The sequence below is a fragment of the Pseudophryne corroboree genome, chromosome 6, assembly GCF_028390025.1.
Source record: "Pseudophryne corroboree isolate aPseCor3 chromosome 6, aPseCor3.hap2, whole genome shotgun sequence".
NCBI lineage: Eukaryota > Metazoa > Chordata > Amphibia > Anura > Myobatrachidae > Pseudophryne > Pseudophryne corroboree.
Window position 1 is genome coordinate 57,922,677 of NC_086449.1, and position 17,817 is coordinate 57,940,493.

Below are 17,817 nucleotides of genomic sequence, written 5' to 3' on the forward strand. Positions count from 1 at the left end.
CATTTAATCCGCCCCTGTAAAATTCGCCCGCACTCGCCAGCCGCAGCCCTGTCGCCGGGACCCTGAATTCACCATATGCAATGTAAAACAGATTCGACCCAGCCCCAGGCGGATAACGGCCAATCGGCGAGTAGTGGGCGTCCCGAATTCGCCTTCCCGCCGAAAGCAGCCCTTTATTAGGGCTTGTTTGCTGCGTGCTCTGCAGCCATTTTGTGAACCTGCAGAGAGGTGTGAGGAAGTGCAGAGCTAGCAATTTGGTTGTTTGCTGTGGATATCGTTTGGACACCCCAGCAGGCTTTATTCCAGGACAGTCAGGAGGATTCCTGTTACCCCGGAGGAGAGCCATTTTAGGAGCTTTTACAACATTTGTAGGTAAGTACCACATGTGTGTCTGGTGTTGCATGTATGTGTTTGTGTAGTGGGGGTTGCCATGAGGTGTACATGGGGTGTTTGTGTATGTGTGCATGTGTGCAGGTATGTGTATAGCCCCTTGCTTGTGTTGCTGCATTTTTGGGGGGAGACTTGTGTTTTGGGGTAGTTTTTCACGTTTTTTTTTTATTCTTTAAATGACTTTTTGGGTCTTCTATTAGCATTGGTGTACCTCCTGAGTGTGCTGGGATGCTTTCTGGCCATTTTGGAGTGATTTGGAGCAAGTTTAGTCGACAGTCTGGTCGACATGTGCTGTGGACTGTTTGGCAAACATGTGTTTTCCCTCCTAATTTAGCTGTGGTGTACCTCCTGAGTGTGCTGGGATGCTTTCTGGCCATTTTGGGGTGATTTGGAGCAAGTTTGGTCGACAGTCTGGTCGACATGTGCTGTGGACTGTTTGGCAAACATGTGTTTTCCCTCCTCATTTAGCATTGGTGTACCTCCTGAGTGTGCTGGGATGCTTTCTGGCCATTTTGGGGTGATTTGGAGCAAGTTTGGTCGACAGCCTGGTCGACATGTGCTGTGGACTGTTTGGCAAACATGTGTTTTCCCTCCTAATTTAGCTGTGGTGTACCTCCTGAGTGTGCTGGGATGCTTTCTGGCCATTTTGGGGTGATTTGGAGCAAGTTTGGTCGACAGTCTGGTCGACATGTGCTGTGGACTGTTTGGCAAACATGTGTTTTCCCTCCTCATTTAGCATTGGTGTACCTCCTGAGTGTGCTGGGATGCTTTCTGGCCATTTTGGGGTGATTTGGAGCAAGTTTGGTCGACAGCCTGGTCGACATGTGCTGTGGACTGTTTGGCAAACATGTGTTTTCCCTCCTCATTTAGCATTGGTGTACCTCCTGAGTGTGCTGGGATGCTTTCTGGCCATTTTGGGGTGATTTGGAGCAAGTTTGGTCGACAGCCTGGTCGACATGTGCTGTGGACTGTTTGGCAAACATGTGTTTTCCCTCCTAATTTAGCTGTGGTGTACCTCCTGAGTGTGCTGGGATGCTTTCTGGCCATTTTGGGGTGATTTGGAGCAAGTTTGGTCGACAGTCTGGTCGACATGTGCTGTCGGCTGTTTGGCAAACATGTGTTTTCCCTCCTAATTTAGCTGTGGTGTACCTCCTGAGTGTGCTGGGATGCTTTCTGGCCATTTTGGGGTGATTTGGAGCAAGTTTGGTCGACAGCCTGGTCGACATGTGCTGTGGACTGTTTGGCAAACATGTGTTTTCCCTCCTAATTTTGCTGTGGTGTACCTCCTGAGTGTGCTGGGATGCTTTCTGGCCATTTTGGGGTGATTTGGAGCAAGTTTGGTCGACAGTCTGGTCGACATGTGCTGTCGGCTGTTTGGCAAACATGTGTTTTCCCTCCTAATTTTGCTGTGGTGTACCTCCTGAGTGTGCTGGGCTGCTTTCTGGCCATTTTGGGGTGATTTGGAGCAAGTTTGGTCGACAGCCTGGTCGACATGTGCTGTGGACTGTTTGGCAAACATGTGTTTTCCCTCCTAATTTAGCTGTGGTGTACCTCCTGAGTGTGCTGGGATGCTTTCTGGCCATTTTGGGGTGATTTGGGGCAAGTTTGGTCGACAGTCTGGTCGACATGTGCTGTCGGCTGTTTGGCAAACATGTGTTTTCCCTCCTAATTTAGCTGTGGTGTACCTCCTGAGTGTGCTGGGATCCTTTCTGGCCATTTTGGGGTGATTTGGAGCAAGTTTGGTCGACAGCCTGGTCGACATGTGCTGTGGACTGTTTGGCAAACATGTGTTTTCCCTCCTAATTTAGCTGTGGTGTACCTCCTGAGTGTGCTGGGATGCTTTCTGGCCATTTTGGGGTGATTTGGAGCAAGTTTGGTCGACAGTCTGGTCGACATGTGCTGTCGGCTGTTTGGCAAACATGTGTTTTCCCTCCTAATTTAGCTGTGGTGTACCTCCTGAGTGTGCTGGGATGCTTTCTGGCCATTTTGGGGTGATTTGGAGCAAGTTTGGTCGACAGTCTGGTCGACATGTGCTGTCGGCTGTTTGGCAAACATGTGTTTTCCCTCCTAATTTAGCTGTGGTGTACCTCCTGAGTGTGCTGGGATGCTTTCTGGCCATTTTGGGGTGATTTGGAGCAAGTTTGGTCGACAGTCGGGTCAGCCATTTTGTGTGGGTCAGCCATTTTGTGTGGGTCAGCCATTTTGTGTGGGTCAGCCATTTATACATGTATGTATGTATGTATGTTTATTTTATTTTTATTTTATTTTATAACAGAGATGTCAAAGGACAAGCAGGCCCGATCCGCCCCTTCCCCCACCCCCTCGGATCTATCCCTGCATAGCAACGAGGAGTGGGAGCCAACCCAGGAGGCGGATACGACCGACCAGGCATGTAGTGACCAGCCGCGGTCGTCAAGGGCCCATGAGAAGTCCAAGAAAAAGCCTAGTAGAAAGGTACTAACCACACCTGCAGACACAAATAGCATCAAACTTTACCCACTGTAGTTTGCGCAATGCCATGCACACCTACTGGAATATGTGCGTAATGCCAGGGATACTGACACTCACAGGTACATACCGATCTTATTATTATTATTTTTTTTTTTTAATCCCTAAAGGCAAGAAGCCAGCCAGAGGAGCAGTCGGAGGAGGAAGCCTCTGGTGAAGATGCAGGACAGAAAAAGGCGCGTGGACCCAGATACACTGAGGCGGAAAACTGTACCCTAGTGGATTGCGTCGACAGGTCCTACGACGTTTTGTATGGACCAAGGGCACATACCACCGCAGCTAAGATAAAGCGGAACATCTGGGAATCCATCGCGAGTCATGTCACTGCAATATCTGGAAACCGCCGGAGCACCAGAAATTGCTTGAAGCGGTACAGTGATTGCCGCAGACAGACCAAGAAGAAGATGGGGATTCAGCGCCGACATGAGACAGCTACGGGAGGTGGCCCGGCTCTCAATCTGAAGTGGCTACCCTGGGAGAACGTTATTAGAAGGCGCATGAACCCTGCCATGGTCGAAAGAGTTCGCGGAGGTGTGGACTCCAGCCGTCCTGCTGGCTTTCCCCAGGAGGAAGAACCGCCCAGAAGACGGAAGAAGGCGGGAGACCAGCCGTCCAAAAGGAGGTCTGATGGTAAGAATACATTCACATGAGCTGTACTTCCCTTTAAAATTTTTGTATGTGCTTATTTTTTTTTTCAGACAGGCCTGCCCAGAGGACATCACCTGCGCACAGGACATCGCCAGCGCACGGACCGTCACCTGTGCAGCAGGCATCGGCAGCAGCGTGCGGACCATCAACTGCGCCGCAAGCATCGCGAGCACACAGATCGTCACCTGTGCGCCACAGTTCAGTCATCGCGCAGTTTGTCACCTGTGCACCAGACGACGTCAGCGCACAGACTATCACCTGTGCGCCAGACACCGTCGGCGACCACACCACAAGATGGGCGCCAAACTACAGCTCCTGCGCGCAGGCCATCACCAGATCGTCGTCTCTCCAGGAGCTCTGGGACTGTGACTGAAGAGCCTCAAGACACAACCCTTGTGGACCCATCACCCGATCTGTTTGAGTCTACAGGGTTAACAGACGAAACTTTTCTTGGGTTTGAGGACAGCCGTGCAGACGTATCCAGCCAGACCCTTGAAAAGTCTTCCGAAACGAGGACAAGTGGAGCTCCTGGAGCAGCGGCATCACAGGATGGAGAAGGTTTGTATTTATTTTGTGTGGGAGGGTGGAGGGGGGGGGGGGGGCAGCAGTTGTGTAAAGTTTATTAACTTTCCCCAAAAAATTGTTTTGCAAACAGTGGTGCCACGGACCAGCAGCGGACTAGCTTCGGGGATTGGTTCCTACTTCAGGCCGGATCTCCTCCTACAGGAGTCGTCAGAGGATGACGAGGTGGAAGTGCAGGAGGCTCCAGTTGCTACATCCCTGTGTGAGTAAATTGAATTGTGAGCCTTTAAAAAAATGTATGATGAATGTGTATAATATTGTCTAATTTTCTTTTCAGCTGCCCAAATCCAAGTGGTGGCAGACATCCAGGAAGGGCAGAATCCCTCAACTGTTCAGAGGGTTCACACCCTGGCATCGGAGATTGGGACCCGCCAGGATACGTACACAAATGTCGTGGGAAGCAGACTGGACAACATTGAGAGGACAATGGAGAAGATGTCAAACAGTCTGCTTGAACTGCAGAAGACTCTTTCCGACAGCACGGCCACAATACTACAGGTCAGAATGCAAGATCATAGGGAGAATATGAACGTACTTCACATTCTGGCCGAATCCATGACCCGGCTCGTGGACAACAGCTCATGTCTGGCAGAAAGCAATAAAAACATGTCGGAGAGTCATCGACACTCCTCATCCAGCCAACAGGTCATCGCAACCACACTGCAGATGATCTATGATAAGCTCCCAGGACCAGCTCATCAACACGCTGGTGATCCACCATATCCGCCGTCGCAAGCCACAAGGACGCCTCGTACCCTTCCTCAAGTCCCATCCCAGTACAGACAGTCACAGATGTACCAGGGATATACAGGGATGTACCCCACCCCCCAGATGCCTCCACCACCGGCCACACAATCTTCAGCCGCATGGGCACAGAGGCCCAGTCAACATACTCCCCAGCCTCCCAGGACATCCACGCCCTATCAGGGGGAAGAAGATAATCCGGACAGACTTCCACCATAAACCCGGTCGTATTGTTTTATTTACTTATAAATGTTTTTCATGTATCCCTTTCTTCCCCTCCCATTAGTTTGTTTTTTTTCTTACTATTGTTTTCTGTGTTGGGCTTCCCCACCCGTGACCGGGTACTACCAAGGAGCTTTGTGTAGGCATACATGCGCGGGCATGTATGCGGGCGCGTGTGGTAACGGATGAAAGCTCCTTGTGGCTACATGTATGATGGGCCAAAGAGCTATTCTGATACCACTTTTTTCTTCCAAAAATCCTTTTTGTAATAGTGTACAGTAGGCTTTCATTGTGTGAATTTACTATTCACTAGTCTGTGTTTTTGACTTATTCATAGGATTGGTGGGGAAAAATGAAGTGGACGGCATAAGTTCGTGTTGTGCGTACCAAGGTGAGTAGAACCATGTTTCAATGTATCTATTCATTTCACTTTGAACCGCATGCCTTTGTAGAACCACACAGTCCAGCAATGGGTCATGCTGGGCTGTGTTGTTCCACAAATGTTAGCGTTTCAAAGTGCTGACCACTGACGCCACTATTTCACTTTGAACCGCATGCCTTTGTAGAACCACACAGTCCAGCAATGGGTCATGCTGGGCTGTGTTGTTCCACAAATGTTAGCGTTTCAAAGTGCTGACCACTGACGCCACTATTTCACTTTGAACCGCATGCCTTTGTAGAACCACACAGTCCAGCAATGGGTCATGCTGGGCTGTGTTGTTCCACAAATGTTAGCGTTTCAAAGTGCTGACCACTGACGCCACTATTTCACTTTGAACCGCATGCCTTTGTAGAACCACACAGTCCAGCAATGGGTCATGCTGGGCTGTGTTGTTCCACAAATGTTAGCGTTTCAAAGTGCTGACCACTGACGCCACTATTTCACTTTGAACCGCATGCCTTTGTAGAACCACACAGTCCAGCAATGGGTCATGCTGGGCTGTGTTGTTCCACAAATGTTAGCGTTTCAAAGTGCTGACCACTGACGCCACTATTTCACTTTGAACCGCATGCCTTTGTAGAACCACACAGTCCAGCAATGGGTCATGCTGGGCTGTGTTGTTCCACAAATGTTAGCGTTTCAAAGTGCTGACCACTGACGCCACTATTTCACTTTGAACCGCATGCCTTTGTAGAACCACACAGTCCAGCAATGGGTCATGCTGGGCTGTGTTGTTCCACAAATGTTAGCGTTTCAAAGTGCTGACCACTGACGCCACTATTTCACTTTGAACCGCATGCCTTTGTAGAACCACACAGTCCAGCAATGGGTCATGCTGGGCTGTGTTGTTCCACAAATGTTAGCGTTTCAAAGTGCTGACCACTGACGCCACTATTTCACTTTGAACCGCATGCCTTTGTAGAACCACACAGTCCAGCAATGGGTCATGCTGGGCTGTGTTGTTCCACAAATTTTCATTGAAAAGAAATGAACATGAATTTGGTGTGTCTTTACTTTAATATACTTTTTTTTTCTTTTCCCCACAGATATCTATATACCCAAGAAAAGAATGTAAAGAAGAACAAACTACTTTTTTGTTTTAATTAACTTTCAAACTTTATTTAAAAAATAACATTTTTCTTCAATAAACTTTTAAAAATAGAAGTTTCCTGTGGTTTTTATTAAAATTTGTAATGCAGTTGAATTGTACGTAAGTAGATTGCCCAGGGAACATCAGGGGAACTGTGCCTCTTCACATCCACGCCACTTAGGAAGATACATCGCAGGACCTATGGAAGAGAACAGTTTGAGCTTCCAGATATGGGTGATAGTGTCACCCTGGGACTGGAAAAAAGAGGTACATACAACAGTCCACACAACACAAGCGGGTTGCAGCGGCCCAAATGCAACCCTCCTGCACTTGCATCACTACACATCCAAACATTCCCTGACTAGCATTGCTGTTTCAGGGAATGTTTGGATGTGCAGTCTTGCAAATGCCGGAGGGCTGCACTTTGGACATGTCGGGGTGATTTTGGACAAGGGAGTTTTGGGCAATACATCTCACCTGAGGGGGGGTTGTCTGCTACATGGCGGAGGGTCAGGTCCACATCACCAGTAGGGTCACCCATGGTAGAGTTGGATAAAAGGATCAAATATTTGCGGTAACCCAACAACAGGATAAAACGGGGTAACGAACTGTACAAACATGGCCTGGGGATATACATCAACAGGATGTAAAACTCTGAAATACATAAATGAAGAGGTTTTTTTAAAAATATTCCAATGTCAGTTTACACGATAATACAAATGTTGTCAGTATACTCACAGGCAACTGCAAAATAATTTTGGATCAATGTCCGCCGGGAATCCTCTCCTTCGTCCATACCCACCGGTAGAGCAGAAGACCGGTTCCCGCGTCGGAAAGCACTGCGACGAAGAGTCACCGGCAAACGGTTTGCGACACATATGTTGTGTAAAATACAACATGCATTTACCATGCCGCAAACCTTCGCCGGTGAGTACAAAAGAGCACCGCCGGAAGTGTCTAAACATCGAAACCGGCTTTTAAGTACACCGAAGGCACGTTCAATTATTTGCCTCGATGCAATGTGTGTCTCTTGGTAACGTTTTTCTGCTCTACCGACAGGATTGGGGTCAAGAGCCATGGTTTGTTTGGATAACCCGCATCGCCTATAGAAAATATAAAAAAAATGTTAGGTACTTGTAAAAAATAATAAAAAAATAAAATAATAAAAATCAAAAAAATTGAAATACATACCTAACAGCCAGCCACCAGGCATGTTTCCTGTTTCGAACTTGTCAAACAGCGATGACTGGCTTAGGATGAAGGAGTCGTGAGATGATCCAGGAAATCCCACAAAAATGTTTAAAAATCTCATGTTTACATCACAGACCGCCTGCACGTTCAGGGAATGAAACTGTTTTCGGTTCCGAAAACATTCCTCTGAATTCCGTGGCGGTCTGATCTGCACGTGGGTACAGTCAATCGCGCCCAGCACATTGGGAAATTTGTATTTGTTGAAAAAGCCTAATTTGATCTCACGACATTCGCTGTCCGTCTCTGGAAATGTGATGTACTGGATCGTCAATTTGCGGAAAGCCCTAATGACCTGGGTTATACAGCGCGACAGTGTCGACTGTGAAAAACCGCATGTTTGAGACAGTGTAGGCTGGAATGTGCCTGACGCCAAAAAATGTAACGTCCCCAGCAGTTTCTGAAAACCGCTGATTGCACGATTTGTCCGTGCCCGAGGTTCCAAGTCGGCCTCCAACAGAGCGTACAGCGAATATATGTCGCGAGTCGATAAGCGATAATTTTGTATCACCTCGAACTCGCTGAGATCCTCCAGTTCACGCCTAGTGCGATACTGGCGTGGACGTGGAAATGAAACCCGCAATACTGGCTCACCCAATGCAGACATTTGCTGACCTGGATCCTGATGTTCATCAGCACTTTCTTCCTCCATCATGCTTGCAGCCAGCATGAACATCACAATCTGGTCAGAAAAAGGCTCCATCATTGTAGTCAGTACAAAAATAGGAATGTGTTTTAAAACGCAGGAATTTTCCTAAAAAAACGATTCCACAGAGCTGACTGTAAAATGGCTCCTTCTCCCTGTAGTCTCAAACCTGGGAGTGAGGAGATAGGAGGGGCTTTGCAGAAGTGTATCCTGGGTAAAACTGTGGAATCATGGGTAAATTTCCCTCAGGAGATTGAAGAAAAAAATATTCCTTTAAAAAATCAATTAAATAATACTTGTGAAGCAAAAAAAGACAAACCAAGTAGATAATCCTTTCAAATATAAATAGATATGCTACTAGCAATCCTCAAATATCAAAAAAAATCATGTACTAAAATTTTTTTTTTAGATCCCGCCAGTCAACTGAGGCGGACTGAAATAGTCGAATTTGCGGTCGAAAAGCACTGCAGGCGAATTTCCAAACTTGAATTGAATATGCTTTGGGCGAATTGCAGCATCTGTACCATTGCAGAAAAGTCGAATGCGAAAAAAGTCGAATTGCCAAAAGTCGAATTTTGAATGTCCGTTTTTTTGCGATAAAGTACTGTACTGCATAGGCGAATTTATTTTTGGGGCGAAAAAGTTCCGGAATTCGACTATTTCTGAAATTCGACCGCAATTCGACTGCAATTGCATATACCCCTTAATCTCTGTTGGACCTTTTTCATTGCTGCAAGTTATCTTCACTTCTCATTGCTTTATGCAGTTCTCCGGCTATTACACTGTACTTACACAGTATGGTAAATTGAAAACTGTTTTCATGGAAAATTTAGAACATTTCTGGGACTGTGCACAAGAGAAACTATCTAGATACCTCAATGCCAAATTATATTGAGAAAGCAGTTAATATTCTATAGTGTGCTAAGTAAATAATTCCAGATCCCAAGTTCACAGCCTCAAATGACTCCTAGTTTTAAAAGCAGTTGTCTATTTTGTTGCATCATAGATGTCGCTAAGCTGTATCTGACGGTATGGCCTGATAATAGAGAACAATGGCTTTTTACAAAGTAGAATAGAAAATTACTATATAATTTCAAACATCTTTCTTTTATTGTATTTTTATTCAGTCAGGTATTTTTAATTTAGCAATTTTGTTATATAGCAATTACAAAAACATAAAAAAAGAGAGACAATAGAATAAATGAGGTGGGCAACAGGGAATGATGAATGAAGTATCACAGGGCAAATTTACACATATATTTTCAGTAGAGATGTGCAGCTGGCACTTTCCGTGTTTTGTGTTTTGGTTCTAATTCCACTTTCGTGTTTTGGTTTTGGCTTGGTTTTGCCCAAACCACCCTTTTTCGTGTTTTGGTTTTGGATCTGGATGATTTTTGAAAAAAACAAAAACAGCTAACATCAGAGAATTTGGGGGTCATTTTGCTCCTACAGTATTATTAACCTTAATAACATTCTTTTCCACTCATTTCCAGTCTATTCTGAACACCTTACAAAATTGTTTTTATGCCAAAAGGTTGCACCGAGGTGGTTGTATGACTAAGCTAAACGACACAAGTGTGCGGCACAAGCACCTGGCCCATCTGGGAGTGACACTGCAGTGTCAGGCAGGAGGGCAGATATAAAAAAAGGCCCCAAACAGCACATGATGCAAAGAAGAAAAAGAGGTGCACCGAGGCTGCTGTATGTCTGAGCCAAGCGACACAAGTGTGCGCAACAAACACCTGGCCCATCTAGGAGTGGCACTGCAGTGTCAGACAGGATGGCACTTTTCAAAAACTGGGCCCCAACCAGCACCTCATCCAAAGATGTAGAAGAGGTGCAATAAGGTAGCTGTATGACAAAGCCAAGCAGCAAAAACAAATGGCCCATCTAGGAGTGGCAGTGCAGTGGCAGACAGGAGGGCAGATATAAAAAAAAAGGCCCCAAATAGCACATGATGCAAAGAAGAAAAAAAAGGTGCACCAAGGTTGCTATATGACTAAGCTAAGCGACACAACCACATGGCCCAACTAGTAGTGTCACGCAGTGGCTGAATGTCGAGAGTGGGCCGCAATTGTTCGGTCCACTGACAGCATCTCCAGCACGCCCCTGTCATTTAAAAAAATGTTCGCAATTGGTGGACTTATACGGCAGTACCCCAGGACTAATACAGCAGTACCCCTGGACTCATACGGCAGTGTCACACAGGATGGCACTTTTCAAAAAATAGGCCCCAAACAGCACCTCATGCAAAGATGTCAAGGAGGTGCAATGAGGTAGCTGTATGAATAAGCCAAGTGACACAAACAATTCCCACTGGAATTATACGTCCAAATCACTGGAATTAAATGTCAAAATCACTGAAATTAAATGGCAATATCACTGGAATTATATGTCCAAATCACTGGAATTAAATGGCAAAATCACTGGAATTAAACCGCAAAATCACTAATTATACGTCCAAATCACTGTAATTATACAGCAAAATCACTGTAATTATACATCCAAATCACTGGAATTATACGTCCAAATCACTGAAATTAAATGGCAAAATCACTAGAATTAAATGGCAAAATCACTGAAATTATACTCCAAAATCACTGGAATTATACTGCAAAATCACTGGAATTAGACGTCCAAATCACTGGAATTAAATTGCAAAATCACAGGAATTGAATGACAAAATCACTGGAATTATACGTCCAAATCACTGGAATTTAATGGCAATACCACTGGACATATACGGAAGTGTCAGACAGGATGGCAGTTTAAAAAAAATAGTCCCCAAACAGCACATGATGATAAGAAGAAAAAAAGGTGCAAGATGGAAATGTCCTTGGGCCCTCCCACCCACCCTTATGTTGTATAAACAGGACATGTACACTTTTACAACCAATCATTTCAGCGACAGGGTCTGCCACACTGTGGCTGAAATGACTGGTTTGTTTGGGCCCCCACCAAAAAAAGAAGCAATCAATCTCTCCTTGCACAAACTGGCTCTACAGAGGCAAGATGTCGACCTCATCCTCTGAATCCTCACCCCTCTCACTGTGTACATCCTCCTCCTCACAGAGTATTAATTTGTCCCCTCTGGAATCCACCATCACAGGTCCCTGTGTACTTTCTGGAGGCAATTGCTGGTAAAGGTCTTCCCGAAGGAATTTCTAAATCATTTTGATGAACATCATCTTCTCCACATTTTGTGAAAGTAACCTCCTACACCGATCGCCGACAAGGTTACAGGCTGCACTAAACACTCTTTCGGAGTACACACTGGAGAGGGGGCAACTTAGGCAGGGACGGTGCTAGGGTGTTCGGCGCCCCCCTGCAAACTATAAATTTGCACCCTCCCATATTCCTTTGGCGCGCGCCGGGAAATGGGGTGTGGTCTCACAAGTAAGGGGCATAGCCACACAATAATACCCCCATTCAAAATTACGCCACAATGTAGCACAATCTTATTCATCTTATACGTAATGCCCCACCCGTAGTAGTAGCTAGTAGCGTCCTTATATGTAATGCCCCCCAGTAGTAGTAGCATCCCTATGCATAATGCCCCCCAGTAGTAGTAGCATCCTTATACATAATGCCCCCCCAGTAGTAGTAGCATCCTTATACATAATGCCCCCCCAGTAGTAGTAGCGTCCTTATACATAATGCCCCACCCGTAGTAGTAGCTAGTAGCGTCCTTATATGTAATGCCCCCCAGTAGTAGTAGCATCCTTATACATAATGCCCCACCCGTAGTAGTAGCTAGTAGCGTCCTTATATGTAATGCCCCCCAGTAGTAGTAGCATCCTTATACATAATGCCCCCCCAGTAGTAGTAGCATCCTTATACATAATGCCCCCCCAGTAGTAGTAGCTTCCTTATACGTAATTCCCCCTAGTAGTAGTAGCGTCCTTATACGTAATGTCCCCCCCAGTAGTAGTAGCGTCCTTATACGTAGTGCACCCCCAGTAGTAGAAGCGTCCTTATACGTAATTCCCCCTAGTAGTAGTAGCGTCCTTATACGTAATGTCCCCCCCAGTAGTAGTAGCGTCCTTATACGTAGTGCACCCCCAGTAGTAGAAGCGTCCTTATACGTAATTCCCCCTAGTAGTAGTAGCGTCCTTATACGTAATATCCCCTCCAGTTGTAGTAGCGTCCTTATACGTAGTGCTCCCCCAGTTGTAGTAGCGTCCTTATACGTAATGCCCCCCCAGTTGTAGTAGCGTCCTTATACGTAATGCCCCCCCAGTTGTGGTAGCGTCCTTATACGTAGTGCACCCCCAGTAGTAGAAGCGTCCTTATACGTAATGCGCACCCAGTAGTAGTACCGTCCATATACATAATGCATAATGCCCCCCCAGTAGTAGCGTCCTTATATGTAGTGCACCCCCAGTAGTAGTAGCGTCCTTATACGTAATGCGCCCCCAGTAGTAGTACCGTCCTTATACATAATGCCCCCCCCAGTAGTAGCGTCCTTATACGTAATGCCCTCCCCTAGTAGTAGTATTGTTATACGTAATGCCCCCCCCCTAGTAATAGTAGCGTCCTATACATAATGCCCCCAAGTAGTAGTATCGTCCTTATACGTAACGACCCCCCAGTAGTAGCGTTGTTACACGCAATAGCCCCCCTGTAGTAGTAGCGTCCTTAAAGCACACATAAACACACACAGACATACCACACACACACAGACACAATACACACAGACACAATATACACACACACACACACACACACACACATTTCCCTCTCACACTTCACTTACCTAAGCCAGTCTCCCTACACTACAGCAGCCTAGTCCATGTAGCTCCGCCTACTTCTGGCCCATTTGGCCCTGCCCCTTACGCTCTGCCCCCTTCTGTCCCGTACTCAGTGCTGTCCTGTCACACAGGTGAGGGGAGGGAGGAGGATTTTCATGCTGCAGGCACCGCAGCCAGTGCCTGTCATACAGTGACAGGCACAGCAGCAGCAGCAGCAGAGGGGACAGGACGGCGCAGCAGGGAAGGAATGCAGAGCAGGGGGAGCGCCTCTCCATCCCAGCGCCTCCCTGCACTGCATCCCTTCGCTGAGCGGGTAGCGCCGGGCCTGAACTTAGGTAAAATAAAGCCAGTTTGTGCAAGGGCATCCAAATTGCCTCTTTTTCCTGCCAGTATACATACGGACTGTCTGACATGCCTACTTGGATGCTGTCATTCATATAATCCTCCACCATTCTTTCAATGGTGACAGAATCATATGCAGTGACAGTAAACATGTCAGTAATCGTTGGCAGGTCCTCCAGTCCAGACCAGATGTCAGCACTCGTTCCTGACTGCCCTGCATCACCGCCAGCTGGTGGGCTAGGAAATCTTATCCTTTTCCTTGCAGCCCCAGTGGCGGGAGAAATTGAAGGAGGAGCTGTAGATGGGTTACGTTCCGCTTGACATGACAATTTACTCACCAGCAGGTCTTTGCACCTCTGCAGACTTGTGTCTGCCAGAAAGAGAGATACAACATAGGCTTAAAACATGGGATCGAGCACGGTGGCCAAAATGTAGTGCTCTGATTTCAACAGATTGACCACCATTGAATCCTGGCAAAGTGAATTAAGGGCTCCATCCACAAGTACCACATACTTTGCGGAATCGCTCCGCAAGTTCAAAGTGTTGGAGAACCTTGCACAAGACGGAAATCATTCTCCACTGCGCTTGAGTGAGGTGCATTCCCTCTCCTTTGCCTATATCGTATGTGGATGTATAGGCTTTAATGGCCTTTTGGGAAAAAATGATAGTTTTCTGTGCTTATGATGAGCTGCTCAGTTTATGGATCGAGAGATCAATGTTTGGAAGTGTGACTGAGTGCTGTGTTAATGTGTATGCAGCGATGGAAGAGAGAAGAAAAATATGATGAAAAAGGAAGAAAGAAAAAGGAAGCAAGAAAGTGCAGTGGGTGCAGCAAAAAATGAATGAATGAAAAAGGGAGGGGGGGGTTGAGAAAGGACACTAAGAATAATTACTTTTTAAAAACATGTGTAAAAACATATAAAACGATGGTCTGGTGACCCAATGTTTACAGCCCTTTCTGGGTGTTTGGTGTGGAGCTGGTTGTAGAAAAATGATAGTCCCGCTTTGAACACTGGGGCAGATGTATTATCCTGTAGAAGGCATAAGGAAGTGATAAACCAGTGATATGTGCAAGGTGATAAAGGCACCAGCCAATCAGCTCCAATATGTAAATTAACAGTTAGGATGTGATTGGCTGGTGCCTTTATCACCTTCCACATATCACTGGTTTATCACTTCCTTATGCCTTCTCCAGGTTAATACATCTGCCCCACTGTCCCTGGCTTACCCTAAATCAGGTCCCACTGTGTGCGCTATGCGCTCTGACCAGAAGTTCGGGACTTTGGCTTCCAGTGATGTCAGACGCTTGCGGCGGCGGTGGTGGTGCTTTCTCCTTCTCTTGTGTCTGCTCCCACCACCAGGAAGACCAACTGTGTCAGGAATTGGGTCCACCCCCTCCAGCCTGTACTGATATTAACAGCGCTGTGTATGTAACTGCTCCAAGCTGGAGCCTTATGTGTGACCTCCACAGGCAGTCAGTGTGGCGAGGAGAAATCCTAATAGCGTGAGAGGTAGGCTCTGGCTGCGGGATACGGCCCTCTGCTGGCGACTGTAGCTTAAGTTTCTCCCATCCTAAGTGCTCTGTGAGTCCCGTCCTCTGTTCATGTGCTGCATGCACCGGTATACGGTCTCCTCGCGGCTTCTAATGGCCTTTTGCTGCTCCTCCATCCTCTGAAGCATATAGAGTGTTGAATTCCACCTCGTTATGATCTCTTCCTTCAGTTGATGGCAGGGCAAGTTCAGGCGTGTTTGCTGGCACTCCAGTCTTCGGCACGCGGTGGCAGAATGTCGAAAGTGGCCCGCAATTTTTCGGGCCTCCAACAGCATCTTCTGCACACTCCTGTAATTTAAAAAAAAATTCTGCACCACCAAATTAATTATATGTGCAAAACATGGGACGTGCTGGAATTTGCCCAGATGTAATGCACGCACAATATTGGTGGCGTTGTCCGATATCACAAATCCCCAGGAGAGTCCAATTGGGGTAAGCCATTCTGCGATGATGTCCCTCAGTTTCCGTAAGAGGTTGTCAGCTGTGTGCCTCTTACAGAAAGCGGTGATACATAGCGTAGCCTGCCTAGGAACGAGTTGGCGTTTGCGAGATGCTGCTACTGTTGCCGCTGCTGTTGTTGCTGCAGGAGGCAATACATCTACCCAGTGGGCTGTCACAGTCATATAGTCCTTAGTCTGCCCTGTTCCACTTGACAACATGTCCGTGGTTAAGTGGACACTAGATACAACTGCATTTTGTAGGACACTGGTGAATCTTTTTCTGACATCTGTGTACATTCTCGGTATCGCCTGCCTAGTGAAGTGGAACCTAGATGGGATTTGGTACCGGGGACACAATACCTTCATCAATTGTTTAAATCCCACTGCAATTATCGCTGACACCGGAAGCACATCTAACACCAACATAGCTGTCAAGACCTCAGTTATCCGCTTTGCAAAAGGATGACCGCTGTCATATTTCATCTTCCTCACAAAGGACTGTTGGACAGTCAATTGCTTAGCTGAAGCAGTACAAGTGGTCTTCCGACTTTCCCTCCAGGATTACGATTGACTCCCAGCAGCAACAACAGTAGTGGCGGCAACAGCAGGCATACCACTCAAGGATCCTATGGAGGAATCCCGCTTAGGAGAGGACTCTTCAGTCTTGACAGTGACATGGCCTGCAGGACTACTGATGTTCCTGACTGACGAAGTTGACGTTGTGGGAGTTGGTGGTGTGGCTTGCAGGAGCAAGAATGGATTTAGATGTCAGTGGACTGCTTACGCTCTTACCCAGTTTCACAACTTGACACTGACTTATGATGAATGCGCTGCAGGTGACATATAAGGGAGGATGTTCCTAGGTGGTTTGCCCAGGCATCACAATGGGCTTCTTCATCCCACGGACAACAGGTGTCTCCCCTGGTGCCTGACTTAAACAAACCACATCACCATCAGAATCATCATCGTCAACTTCCTCCTCAGCGCCAGCAACACCTATATCCTCATCCTGGTGTACTTCAACAGTGACATTTTCAATTTGAATATCAGGAACTGGACTGTGGGTGCTCCTTCCAGCACTTGCAGGGGGCGTGCAAATGGTGGAAGGAGCCACCTCTTCCCGTCCAGTGGTGGGAAGGTCAGGCATCGCACCCTCCAACACACTTGGACTCTCTTCGGGGATTTGTGATACCATCTCAGAACGCACAGTTCTTTTCTGTGCTTTTTCTAGCTTAACTTTTAATTTTTCTAGCAGGAGGATGAGGGTTTCCATCGTCATGTGAAGCTGAACCACTATTCATGAACATAGGCCAGGGCCTCAGCCGTTTCTTGCCACTCTGTGGGGTATATTTACTAAGAATCGTATTTGTAGGGATTTGGTGGGAGTTTGAACTCGAATGACATCGGTTGTGTTATTTTACAACTTTTTGAATAAAGTGCATGTAATTTACTAAGCTGCCGAGTTGTCTTCTTTTGTATTTTCTGATGTCGATGTAAATCGTATTGTCAGGCAGTGGTTTAAGGGAGTGATTAGTAAAACACTGCCCGACTTAACACAATGAATCCCGGCCGGATCAGTGAGATCCGTGCAGGGCTTCATTGTGTACATTATATGAAGTCTGTAAAGTGTTAAAAATCGGAAAAAAAAATTGCGTGGGGCCCCCCCTCCTAAGCATAACCAGCCTCAGGCTTTTTGAGCCGGTCCTGGTTGAAAAAATACCGGAGAAAATATGACTGGGGTCTCCCCATATTTAAACAACCAGCACCGGGCACTGCGTCCAGTCCTGGTTAAAAAAATATGGGGGACAAAACACGTAGGGGTCCCTTGTATTTTTTTAAACCAGCACCAGGCTCTACTAGCCAGAGAGATAATGCCACAGCTGGGGGACACTTTTATATAGGTCCCTGCGGCCGTGGCATTACCCCTCCCAACTAGTCACCCTTGGCCCGGGGTACCCTGGAGGAGTGGGGACCCCTTAAATCAAGGGGTCAACCCCCTCCAGCCACCCAAGGGCCAGGGGTGAAGCCCGAGGCTGCTTCCCCATTCGGTTGATGGGAAGGTGATAGCCATTGTGTAAAATAAAATATTGTTTTTTTGTAGATCTACAAGTCCCAGCAAGCCTCTCCCGCAAGCTGGTACTTGGAGAACCACAAGTACCAGCATGCAGGAAAATATCGGGCCCGCTGGTACCTGTAGTTCTACTACAAAAAA

At 46.8% G+C, this 17,817-nt stretch overlaps 1 protein-coding gene and 1 long non-coding RNA gene across 2 annotated transcripts; one reads left to right on the forward strand and one right to left on the reverse strand.

Moving 5' to 3' along the window:
* Positions 1-255: 255 nt before the first annotated feature.
* On the forward strand, positions 256-6,627 carry LOC134936123 (uncharacterized). The gene is made up of 7 exons (XM_063931037.1): positions 256-372; positions 2,666-2,844; positions 3,009-3,528; positions 3,597-4,104; positions 4,202-4,330; positions 4,406-5,485; positions 6,583-6,627. The coding sequence occupies exons 3-6, from the start codon at positions 3,526-3,528 to the stop codon at positions 5,089-5,091; spliced, it is 1,326 nt and encodes a 441-aa protein (XP_063787107.1). The 5' UTR covers positions 256-372; positions 2,666-2,844; positions 3,009-3,525; the 3' UTR covers positions 5,092-5,485; positions 6,583-6,627.
* Positions 6,627-7,697, reverse strand: LOC134936124 (uncharacterized). Its single transcript, XR_010180457.1, has 3 exons — positions 7,365-7,697; positions 7,104-7,280; positions 6,627-6,825 (listed from the first exon to the last, which is right to left on the reverse strand). It is a non-coding gene; the product is annotated as an uncharacterized LOC134936124 (long non-coding RNA).
* Between the last annotated feature and the right edge of the window lie 10,120 nt (positions 7,698-17,817).